Below are 13,415 nucleotides of genomic sequence, written 5' to 3'. Positions count from 1 at the left end.
CTTATTGAGTTTTATTCGCACTTGCTCGTAGGAAATAAAGATCCAGAACTGGTCTCCAACCAATTTTTTTTCCTTGGGACTAAAAACTTTATTGAATAAAACCCCTTTCTATCTGGGAAGGGGGAACAGGTTCTATCACTCCTTTGGACAGCATGTGATGAAGGAAAGGTGGAGACAAAAATGTTTGGTCTGGAAGATGAGGAATTACCCCCTAAAAAGGAGGAATTTCCTTCCACTACCATCTGTAATCTTAATGAATAATCTGAACCCATTTGTCTCAAACTATCTGTTGGTAATAGAAAAGTAGAGAATTTTCTACCCAGAACCTAACAACCAGGAAGAAAGGATTCTGCATGCACGTATAAGCAGCTCATGCTCTATCGTGGCATAAATAATTCTTTCAGAAAATGTGATCAGCTATTTATTTGTTATCAAGGGACAAAAAAGGGACATCCTGTGCCTAAACAGACAATTTCCAGGTGGTTGTCCTCACCTATTGCTTTTTGTTATTCCTTCCGTGACAAATCCATTACAGTCCGTATCAAGTATTAAGATACATTCTTCTAGAGCCTTGTCTTCTCCAGTGGCATACTGGAAAATGGTGGACACTAGACGCATTCTAGAGGCAGCTACATGTCCTCCATACATACTTTTACAAACTGGATTCCTTTTCAAGATCCAGAGTGAGCGTTGCTAGGACTGTTTTCCAGGATCACCTGGATCTGTATCCTTCCTCCTCCCAGGCTGGATAGGCTTTGGTATATATATATATATATATATATATATATATATATATATATATATATCAGTAACAATCCAAGTCCCAAGTGGAATGCAGAAAATGAACCCAAGTAGAGATGTATGGAAGGTGCTAGTTCAAATGCAGTAGTAATAGTCCAATAAAGTAATCCAATCCAACGAGAAACCAAAAGACAGCTTTATTAACAAACATAAGCGCTTTCACGGAGTTGTATTCCGCTTCCTCAGACGTACTACAAAACACTCATACATTTTCTTTTATATAATACTACACAACTGAATAATTGGTCAATTAGTAATTAATCCTTGTAATTGCAAAATTGTAAGACAAGGATAATAGCAATGCATGGTGCAGAAGAAGAAGAACATTACCTAATATATAAATGCATCAAAACATAACTATAAATAGTGAATTTTCAATAATTACTATATAACATAAATAAATAACATAAATGAAATACAATATCGTAAAAACATACAATGCAAAACAAACTACATATTATAAAAAATGTATATACAACTTTAGAATATATATTTATGCCTATTACTTAAGCGACCTCGCTTTAAGCACAGGCTTAAGAGAAACATACTTTATTGGACTATTACTACTGCATTTGAACTAGCACCTTCCATACATCTCTACTTGGGTTCATTTTCTGCATGTATATACAACTTTAGAATATATATTTATGCCTATTACTTAAGCGACCTCGCTTTAAGCACAGGCTTAAGAGAAACATACTTTATTGGACTATTACTACTGCATTTGAACTAGCACCTTCCATACATCTCTACTTGGGTTCATTTTCTGCAGATATATATATATATATATATATATATATATATATATATATAGCTTAAGGCTACTGTAGCAGTGGGAATGATGAGCATAGTACTCATAGATGCACTTACCCATAACAGTAGACACTGGAATTTCTCACTGCTGCAGTAGCTACACCCACCCTCCATCCCTCTTTATGTTTGTCCTTTATATGTTTCTCTGTTGTTATTGTTTTTTTTGTTTCAGGATTGTTCAGTTGGTTTCTCTGTCCATATGGGCAAGAAAGTCTCGAAGAAATCTTCATCCTGACTACTAATTTCTTCCTTAGAGCTAGCCAGTCAGCAATCAGAGTGAAGATGTGTGTATTGGGGGGGGATGAGCCAGAGATCTGTGAAGCTGTCTGGTTGTAGTTTCCTAGGCAGGGAAACAAAAACAAAGGCTACTTTCAGCAGTGAGCAATTCAAACATCTAATATTATTGGTAACTGAACAATACTGAGGATATGTCTGTTCCATCCTTATGATTATTAGTGCTCTGTACCTTAAAAGCCATTCTGCTAACAGATCCAAGCTGATCGCAAGATATTCAAGCACATAAGATTAGTAGTCTGATGTTCATGGTTGTATTACAACATTCCCCACTTAAGATGTGACTTTAAACAGTAGTTGTTACAAAAAGGAAGATAACTCTATTTTTAAGTATCAGACCTATTAAAGACCGTGTCAAAAGGTGCAAAACAGACTTTGGTTTTTCCATAAATAAAGTGTTTGCATGCATCTTTATATTTGAAAACTATTTTTTATGCAAATACCAAAGATCATTTCACACCAGTTTAGAAATTATTTTAAAAATTGCTTCCAAACACTGAAGACTAAACATACACAGCTGTGTTTACGGCATTAATATTAGTGTGAAGGAAGGAGGTGGTTACGTCTCTTTGAGTTCCATCCCTAATTATGATGGATTAGCTTAGGTTAGTAGTTGTAAATTAAGTTATGTAATTGCCAAACTGTTAAATTAACAGCATAGCAAAAAAAATAATGGGTAGATTTTTGCGAAACTGTTAATTTATTAACTTGGCAATTTAATAACTTAATTCACAATTACATACCAACCCTAACTATGTTGAATTAGGGCTAGAACTAAAAGCTGCCAGTAGCCAGAAATTCCTCTTTAGTGTAGTTCTATGCTGCTCATTCGGTTACCAGACTCCAAGTCATGTGGTTACCTGCATTTTCACATTTAGTTTTATGAAGTTTACATTTTCTGGGTTTAATTCTTACATTATTTTCACAAACAAGGTCAGTCTTGCTTAGTTCTATCTCCTTAGCACACTTGGTAATTCACTTGGATACACATCTATGGCTTTTCTATCTTTAATTCAGATTTTCTTAACATTCTGTCTCCTACGTGATCCAGGCATTTGCCACAAGCTGTTGTGTCTGTCAGTAAGCAATCACATAATCTCCAAAATTCACTGTTGCATGTTGTGTGTCTTAATTCATTAGCACGTGTATCAGTATGCCTGAGACTGCCTTTTCAGTGTTTTGCCAGCTTCTCTTTTCATTTCTAATAAGAAGAAAGTGTTTAATAACTTAATGGCTTGTTTGTTTTATAAAAAACATGATGCACTAGAATATATCTGGCTTGTTCCTGAGACTCTATCCCATTTTACAGATTACAATATATAAAAATAATTAAATGCTGAACTCCTTTCACTTATGACTTACACCCTGTACTGTTTGTATTTTTCAAAGGGCATTCCATCACATCCCTTGTGTGTGATGTGGTAACTCTTGTTAGAATCTAGAGGTAACCTTTCCCCATCCTGACTTGTTGCATCCTTTCATTTAAACACTGTTGACCCATTGAATTATATGTGAAATGACATTTAAGGCTTTTATCTTATCAATTACTCCCTTGTGTGGAATACTGCCAAAAGCCTTCGCAAGTTTAAGGTAAGCTGTGTACACTGTCAGCCATACAGCAATTGTTGCTATTACCTGTTTATAGAAAACTACAAGATCTGAAAGGCAGAATCTCCTCTTAATAAACCATGTGCTGTATAGCATCAAGCTCAGGGGGGGTTTTAAAAGATAAGACAACTCAGTTGGAATACTGAATATTCATTGTAGAGTCATGATTCTGCCACAGAAGACAATTTGCATTGCTTTGTATGTATAGATGTAATTAAGCACAAGAAGTGAAAAAACCTAATAAACAAGTTCATTTTAGGTGGATGTCTTATAGGCGTTCTTTTTTTCTTTTCTTTTAGAGAATACTAATTCATTGCATTGAAAACTTTGCTGCCAGGAGCATTGGAAAGTGATGATTTGTTAGTGTACCATGAAAATAACCTGAAAATTGTTTTTGCTATTGTTATTAAGATGGTCATTCTAATACACTGGTATAATTATCTAAAATTGTGAGGCTGAAGAATATAACTTAGTTGCTTTGTCAATACATATTCTCCTATGATGATTTAGGTAACTGTGCTGTCAATGTCTTAAGCTTCCTTTTCATTAAAGTTTTACACTGGAACACTGTTTGTGTGTCTATATGTGTGTTGATGTAGTTTCTGACTCACTGAAGGGCTCTCAATGTAGGCTAACAATAGTGTTTGTTTTCTGACAGTATATCCATGTCTTCCTAAATGAGGTCACTGTTCTAGTACCTGTGCTCAGTGACACAAGACATTCTTTTGCTGTGTACACTCCAGAAAGGACGAAGCAGAGGTGGCCAATACGACTAGCAGCAGCCACGGAACAAGAAATGCATGACTGGGTAATAATTACATTTATGAAAGTACTAGTCAGGGCTATACAGTCTGAGTTATAGGATAATATGGATGGTGTTTTTGAACTTTTTTTTACTAGAACCTTTAACTGCTTGCAGTTCATCCATGATTACTGAATAGAACAATAATCATATGGGATATAAAACAAATGAATTGACTAGGAAGATCTTACTGGTATTTTGCCTTCCTATTAGACGAATTCAAGCAGGTAACACAGATGCCATATCATACTCACCAAAGCCATGCACTGACTCTGTGTTCCAGTACTACTTTTTCAATATTGCTGGGTGTCCATTTTGATAGTTTCATCTTAAAATGACAAAAGCTGCTTGTTAGTATAGTAATTGCAAATGTGAATCACAACTTAGCCATTTAAAAACATCTGCCTGTTCTGCTGAATACTTTCCATCTTCTGCTTATTCCATAGGTGAATTCAAGTCCTCCAGTGCCTCATCTCTAAAAAGAAGGATAGTGTCATTTGTAATGGTACTTATTTATTCTGTATTAAGTAAGAGAGAGTAATAATTGAACTAATACAAAGATATTCTGGACTCCTGTGTATAGGTTCATAGGTTGGTACTAGGCTGTCGGCCCTAGGGCCTATACAAGCCTAACCAGAACAATTCCCTGGCTATTTCTTCCCACACTATTTACTTCCCTGGACCCCTGTCTAGCAGGGTGACTGACATGATCCCCGGGGTGAATTTCCTTTCTCCCATCCAATCGTAAAGGTTCCTTTTGAAGAGGACCAAAGAGGAGCTCTGTTTGACATGTATGGGCAGTTTATTCCAGAGTCTGGGGAGTCTCTGGGTCAGGAACCTATCCCTCCAGCATGTTTTGTTTATTGTGATGACAAGGTTTAGATCCATGGAGCGTGCGGCTCTGAGGAATTGGGATTTCTTTAAGTGTAACATGTCCATCAGCTCTGGGTTTGACATGACCTTGTATGTTAAGCAGAGATCACCTCTGAGTAGACGATATGTGACAGAGTATACCTGGAGTTTAATCAGTATGTACATATTAGAAGTAGATAGTGCCTTTTTTGTAGCAGTTACAGCAACTTTGAATGAAAGCCTTACAGGGCACATAGCCTTCTTGAATCTAGCTAAGGTCACAGTTCCTCACAGTGGTCCTGCTGATAAGCTTAGCATGTTTTATGTAAACAGATATATTAAACTTTTGGTTAGGTAATGGTTATATAATACAGTATTACCAGCCTGTATGCCAGCATTTCTGTTGGACCCTGTGAGATTAACCAACTTTATCACATAGGACTCTTTGCTGGATTATTTGCTTGAGATAATTTTTTCTGACCTAAAGGCACAAAAGGAATGTTGAAACATTAAATATGCAGGTGGCAGTAAACTTGATAATATAGCAAAGTTTTCTACAAATGTAGGACTGCTATAAGAAGGGCTAGATAAAATCTGTACCTCTTGTAACACACCAAGAAGTGTAATATAGTAGAAGGGTCTATATCACATGGTTGAAAGCTAATAATAGCACACGACTACAACTTCAAAAACACCGGAACTCGAAGTTGTTATTGTGGGGTCGCACTGCAGTGTAGATAGGGATATTTGCCCTTTCCTCACAGTAGTGCGATGTCTGAGTTGGTATATATGTTTAGCTGGGGGGGGGTGCAGCCCCCCACAATCGCAACTTTGAGTTCCAGTGTTTTCGAAGTTGTGGTCGTTTGCTATTATTAGCTTTCAACCACGTGATATAGACCCGTAGTAGAACACAAAGAAATGTAGCATACTCAGGTGTGGGAACAAAAGATGTTGGTACTAACTGGAGAATAGATGGACAACTATAATTACGGGCACTCTTGCACATTCTGCATTCAGTACTGCCAGTCTGCCAGTTCAGCAGCTCTGAAATTTGTTTTTTGGAAGATGCTTTTCCTGGTAGTTATCACATCTGTTTCCAGCATCCCAGATGTTTGGGTCGTTAGGTTTAGGCAACCATATTTGTTTTTCCACAATATTTAGCATCATTTAGGATCAGATTTTGTTTCTTCCCAAAAGTGGTTTCAAAATTACCCTTAAGGCAGTCCATTTATCTCTCTCTTTTCTTTTTAGGAGTGGACTCATAGGTTCACTTTAAATAATGGAATGTTCAGAACATCGACATTCTGATCATCGAGACCAGAACATCGATGTTCAGAACATCAAAGGTTTAAAGTGGAAGTGCCAGGTAAGTGAGATTGTGGAATGTTGGGTGTGTATGTAGGGCAGCAAGGTGCCATGCATGTTGTGTGTGTGTGTGTGTGTGTGTGTGTGTGTGTGTGTGTGTGTGTGTGTGTGTGTGTGTGTGTGTGTGCCATCTGAGTGTTGGCATTGCAGGTAAGGTACGGGAAATCGCCCGTTTAGCGCTACCGCATATAGCGGTAAATGGGAGATTTCCATTACCCCACTGTAATGCGATCTCGGAGTTGGAATATTAAAGTAGGGGGTGCCCTGCATAACGTACTGTTTGTGATTTTTTTTTTGTTTTTATGGTTCATTTTGAACATTCGATGTTCTGGTCTCGATGATCAGAATGTCGATGTTCTGAACATTCGATGATTCAAAGTGAATCTATATATATATATATATATATATATATATATATATGTATGTGTGTGTGTGTGTGTGAGTGTGTGTATGTGTGTGTATGTGTATAGACCTATATCTATATCTGGATTCACTTCAGAACACTGAAATACCAAAACACTGAAAATGGGAAAACTTCATAATATAGAAGACCAAAACACTGAAAACCCATAATATTGAAACTCAAAACACTGAAAACACACATCATACATTTACTGAGTTTAAACAAGATAAATCATATTATTTTCCACCAAGTACACTACACTTGGTATAGTGAAGTGCAGTCTTGGAGTTGATATATTTAAGTAGCAGGGGGTGTGGGGAGTGCAGGGTGGCTTCCCCCCCCCGCTTATATGATTTATCTTGTTTAAACTCAGTATATGCATGATGTGTGTTTTCAGTGTTTTGAGTTTCAGTGTTTTGAGTTTTCGATATTTTGAACTTTCAGGATTTTGTTTTCGGTGTTCTCAGTTTCAGTATTCTGATATTTCAGTGTTCTGAAGTGAAGCCATATATTTATGTCTATATATATATATATATATATATATATATATATATATATATATATTTATATACATATATATATATATATATATATATATATATATTATATATGTGTGTGTGTGTGTTTGTGTAAAAAGAAAAAAAGCTTTATTTCCTGTCGTTTGTGTGTGTGTGTGTATTTAAAACTTCTGCTCATTATGGCGGAAAAGGCTGACTCTGCAGCCAAATCTTCTAAAGGCACCTCAGGTTTTAAGAGGTGTCTTAAATGTCAGGGCAAAATGCTCAATTCGGACAGACATACATTGTGCATATACTGTCTAAGCAAAGTTCATTTGCAAGAGAATTGTTTTATCTGTCGTGGTCTCTCTAAAAGGACTCTTACAGAATGTAAGAACAAGCTTATTCTGAAAGGCCTTTTGAAGAGCGACTATGAAGAGGCCATTTCTGTGTCAAAAACAGAAGCCAGTTCATCTTCATCATCTTCCCCTTCATCTAGAAAATGTCCTTCTTCGGTTCCAAGCATTTCTGAACCTTCTAAGAAGGCTTCAAAGCACCCTTCAGTGCTGATGAGTTCAACGGCACCGAAAGTAAGACATGACACAACACCAACAAAAACTTTAGAGCCGACACTGGATTCCTCAGCACTGACAGACAAACGGGTACTGGAACAACCACACTTAATCTCAGTACCAAGATCTAGGTACTCTTCTTCAGTTGATCCTTTTAAGGATAGAACTCCCAGCCCCTTCATTGATGTTAGACCCCCTCGATCTCCATCAACTGCATCGGTTTGGTCCACTAAGAATCTCTCCAAGGCCAGCATCATGAGACTGGTGGATCAGCTCCTCACAGTGATGGGGTTGTCTTTGTTTCCTAGCCAAGCTGGCATCAGAAACAGTCCTCCTATGACACCACCTGTTCCTCCTCCAACTCTTATTGAGACATTGGAGCCATCAGTTCTGACACTCCCGGTGTCGACTGTCTTGGTTCCAGTAGTAACTTTGTCTCTGGTATTGAGAATTGCCTTGAGTTGTTCCAGCCTTTTGGCACCGGAGGCCTCCCAAGGTCGAGTCTGAGGTGCATGGTTCAGCTTCTTTAACTTTGGAGAAGTCTATGACTCTTGGTGCTTCGGCCTTTGTAGGATCAACCCAGGCTTCAGGTTCGGGGGTCACCTCCTCGGTGCGGAGTGGGACCTTGGTTCTAAAGGAGTCTGTTTCAGTTTTGGGCTCCCATCCCTCTATGGGGGAGGGCAACCTTCCAAATCATGGAGAAGGCCTTGTCTATTGGGGACTTACAGTCGCTGCCATCCTTGCCGGGACAGATCTCAGCATCCCCTCATTCGGAGCTCCTATTGGTCTCATCCCCTGGACAGAGGGAAGAAAAGCCCGAGGACAGACCCAGCTTGGTGGTTTCCTCTTCGGATACTCCCCTGGAGCATCCTCCTGAGGAAGTACCTGCAAAGAGAAAAGGCAAGAGGAAGCACTTAGACTCCCTGGAGGAGTTTTTCACCAAAGATACCGACTTTGATGAAAGGGAAGGTTGCCCAAGGTCACCCCCGATGATGTTTCCTTCACGGACATCCTGGAAATCCTAAAACAGAGGAGTGGCTGGTCTTCCCTCCAGCCTTCTTCCAAGGATTTGGTATATCTGGAGGCTTTTCATGCACAACCCTCTACTTCTTGGATCTCTTCACCCGCTGATGATCTCATCAAACTGATCACTCAGTGGGTGTGATGCCCAATTCCATTGAACCAATCCCCAAGAGATCTGATCGGATCCTTTCAGCCCATAAAGACGAACAACACTGGTCGATGCTATGTTGCTAGTGGCAGCCACTAAGAAGGAACTTGCTGAGGAGAGTGTGACTATCCATCCTCCTAACAAGGAGTTTAGGACGATGGATAGGTTTGGGAAACACGTTTACACTTCAGCAACCTTTGCTCTCAGGTCCCTGAATTATATGGCACATTTCACAAGGCTGCAGAGGGATCTGATCAAAGAGCTCTCAGACACCCTCTCAGGAGCAGTAGCTGAAGCAGTACGGGACGAAGTTGCCGCACAGCTTGAAACCATTGGAGCGATTTCTATCTCGTCCATGAGGCTGATTGCCTATGCAGCTGAAAGGATAGTCAGGCATAGCCAATAGAAGGCATTCCTGGATGCGCTTGTGTGAGTTTGCAGAGCCATTTAAAGCATCATCCATTAAAGCTCCATTTGACGGATCATCCCTTTTTTGGCCCCAAAGTTAGACACTCTCGCCAGATTAAAAAGGTGGGAAGACTCTTTCTGCCATAGGCATATGTTTCTCCACTCCTCAGAGGCCTTACTGTAGGAACTACAGAAGTGGGATACTATGGATTAAAAAATCCCAAGGACCTTTCCAGGATTCACGTGGCAAAGATTTTCCCTGGGGCAGAGGGGGAAGTAATGGAAGACGCTGCACCAGAGGCAGAAGTGGCTCAGAACCAGGGGTTCAGACATTTTTTTCTCTGGTTCTTCCTACCAGCACCCCTGAAGGGAGGCCCGCTTGCCCTCCTCTGGCTGCAATCGGGGGACGACTTTCCCTGCAGCAGCCTGCCTGGCAGTTAATAACTTCGGACAAATGGGTACAGGAATAATATCCAGATATTACAAAATCCCACTATTCGTACATCTAAAAACCCAAAAAAGACTCTCGGATGTTCCACCCAGTCATAGGGAAGCAGAAGTTGTAGAAATTCAAAACTGCTTGACAAAAGAGTCATCCAGAAAGTTCCACCAGACCAAATAGGATCTGGGTTGTACTCAAGATTCTTTTTAGTGCCCAAAAAAACAGGGGACTGGAGACCCATCTTGGATCTCAGCCAGTTCAACATGGCAGTTCAGCAAACCAAGTTATAGTCTCTCTACAGTCAATACTTCCATTCTTGGAAAAAAAACAATTGGATGTGCTCTATAGACCTCTAGGACATGTATTACCACATAAAAATGGACAAATGTTCCAGGAAGTTCCTGCGCTTTCAGCTAGAAGCCAGTCAATTCCAGTTCAAAACACTTCCGTTTGGACTCACCTCAGCCCCCCAGGGTGTTCACCAAATGCATGGCAGTGGTTACAGCTTATTTCAGACTGCAAGGATTTTGAGTTTTTCCATATCTGGACAACTGGCTCCTCACTGCTACCACCAGGCATTAGTTACAACAGGCAAGAGATTACACTCTGCATCTCTGTACACCTCTAGGCATCACATTAAATTACGAAAAGTCAAACTTAACAGCCTTATCAACAATTAGAATTCATCGAAGCCCAGTTGGACACTGGTACAGGAATTGCTTCACTTCCACTAGAAAGACTACAAAGGATCAAATCTCAGGTCAAACAAATTATCCAAAGCAAAAGGGTTCCAGCCAGATTAGTCCTACAAGCACTGGGCTAGATGGCAGACTCAATCACTCTTGTCCCTTAGCATGATATCATATGCAAATCTTACAGTGATTACTTGCCTCCCAGTGGTCTCTGATACATCAACCAATGTCGTACCTAATCATGATTACCATTCAATGCAAACAGGATCTTTTATTGTGGCTTCATTCCAACAAGATTTTCTTGAGTTGACCATTCATTCATCTGCAACCTCAAGCCATAGTGACCACAGATCCTTCCCAGATAGGGTAGGGGGGCATTATCTGGGAAGGACAGTCCAAGGCATGTAGTCCTAACTGAGGCTAACGTGCGCATGAATGTTCTGGAGATGAGGGCAGTGCTGTTAGCATTGCAAGCATTCCAAGATGCCCTTACTCTGGGAGCGGTAGCAGTTCAAACGGACAACATGTTGGTAGTTTGTTACATCAACAAGCAAGGGGGAATGAAGTCTTATCCACTGTGCCAAAAAGCTCTCAAGAGTTTGGCAATGGGTGATTTCTTCTAACCGCTTTCTCACAGCAGTGCACATTCCAGGGAGCTCTAAGGTGATAGCGGACAAGCTGAGCAGAACCACTCTCAGGCTTCATGATTGGTCTCTCAATCCTGTGGTGGCTAGAGAGATTTTTTGTCACTGGGGCCAACCTTGCTGCAGTCTTTTGCATCGCCTCTGAGCAACAAATGCAGCAGTTACTTCGCCATAATCCCCCCTCTGGGGGAGTCACCCGTAGAGGCGCTTCTCCACAATTGGTCCCCCTAGTCTTCTTTATTCTATTCCCCTGACTCCCTTGATTTCCCAGTTTGTAAAGAAAGCCAGGTCAGAGAACTCAATAATCCTCATTGCTCCCTTTTGGCCTCAACAAGTTTGGTTTCCCTTCCTTTGGCCTCATCTTCTTCAGAAACCATGGATACTGGACTCAGCTCCAGACCTGCTGTCCCATCTGGAGGGCATTCCCATGATTGCCAGGCATCCTTCCCTTTCCCCTCCTATCCGTCAAATCATTGTGGCCCATCACAAGCCTTCAGCTAGGAAACTGTATCAAAATAAATGGGAAAAGTTTACAAGATGGGCCCTTATGAACAAAGTTGACCCTTATACGGCTCCGATTCATAATGTTTTGGATTTTTTAGCTAACCTCTATCAATCTGGTTCCTTTTCCTCAAGAATTAAAGTCCACCTAGTGGCAATCTCAAACTTCCATATGGGTTTTGATGGGTCATCCCTTATGTCACACAAACTTTGTAAAGCCTTCTTAAAGGGAGCCCTAATGTTAAGACCTTTTAAAGAACCCATTCCTCCATGGGATCTAACACTAGTTCTTCGGTCCCTTAGACTCCCTTTGAACCATCAGCTACTTGTGACTTAAAAGTTTCTGACTTGGAAAACTTTATTTTTAGTGGCTATCTGAACTCCAGGCTTTGTCCTGCAAACAACCCTACATAATATTTCCAAAAGACAGTGTCTCCCTTAGGACTAATCCATGCTTTTTACCGAAAGTAGTCTCAGAATCTAATATCAGTCAGACACTTCAGCTACCAGTCTTTTTCCCCAATTTTTGCAACAAACAGGAGTACTCTCTTCGCTTATTAGATGTCCACAGACAGTTACATTTTTATCTTCACAGAACAAAAGACTTCAGAAAATCCAATCAACTGTTTGTTTCCTTTTCCTCTCTTTCTTTAGGTAATCCAGTTTCAAAGGTTATCTTGGTGAAATGGCTTCGAGACTGTTTTACATTTGCCTGCCAGTCGAAAGAGCTCCATTCTTCACACCCAATTAAGGCCCATTCAACTAGAGCTGTGGCAACTTCTGCAATTTTTCATGCCAGAGCCTCTTTAGATGACATTTATGCAGCAGCCACTTGTGCTTTTCCTCATACCTTTACCACTCATTGCAAGCCGGATCAGGTCTCCAGGAGATGGACATCATTCCATTCGATGGTGCTCAGGAATATTCTTCAGTGTGACCTCCCAAGATTTAGGTAGCTGGGGACTCTGTCCCACAGTCAAGGATTATGTGAAGATTGACAATATCAGATAAAGAAGCTGTATCTTGCCATAACATTCCATCTGTGTTGTCGATCTTCACTAATCCTTAACATCCCCTCACTCCATTCCCCAGCCTGAGACTCTTAGTGGATCGGACTCTCCCAGGACTGGCTTTATATTATGGACACATATCTGGTCTCTTCTTCCTATTTGCTATTTTTGTGACACTTTTTTAGGCAAATTCGATCTGATGTAATTTGAGAGGAGCATTATGAGTAAAAACCTAGCTCTAGAGTTTGGAAGGAGCGAGCTAAGATAAATGGCTGAGTCAGTTCCGAGGCTTGGAACCGAGCCACAGCCAAAGATTAGTGAAGATCGACAATACAGCTGGAACATTATGGTAAGACATAACTTCTTTGTATGCGGATTCATTCTTGCTTGCTTCAAGACTATCTCTGTCTAAGGCATTTGTGTGCACTGCTACTTGGTTGTCAGGTTACACTTTTGTCAACTGTTGTGGCTTGGACCATGGCTGCAGGAGTGAAACGTAATTTGCCACATCAGTGTTAAAGGATATGGACTTCCGTGCTT

General features: G+C 40.3%; 1 protein-coding gene across 1 annotated transcript in view; it reads left to right on the top strand.

Annotated features, from left to right (window-relative positions):
* TECPR1 (tectonin beta-propeller repeat containing 1) overlaps positions 1 to 13,415 on the top strand; it is a gene marked incomplete in the record, with an annotated part of 1,181,271 nt that overhangs the window by 549,629 nt on the left and 618,227 nt on the right. The window contains 1 exon segment of the mRNA XM_044089712.1: positions 4,175 to 4,324. Coding sequence (XP_043945647.1) covers positions 4,175 to 4,324 — 150 coding nt within the window.

The sequence above is a fragment of the Protopterus annectens genome, chromosome 12.part0 (assembly GCF_019279795.1).
Source record: "Protopterus annectens isolate FY-2018-M chromosome 12.part0, PAN1.0, whole genome shotgun sequence".
NCBI lineage: Eukaryota > Metazoa > Chordata > Ceratodontiformes > Protopteridae > Protopterus > Protopterus annectens.
The sequence above is the reverse complement of the archived record's forward strand: the minus strand, read 5'-3'. Positions and strand labels throughout refer to the sequence as shown.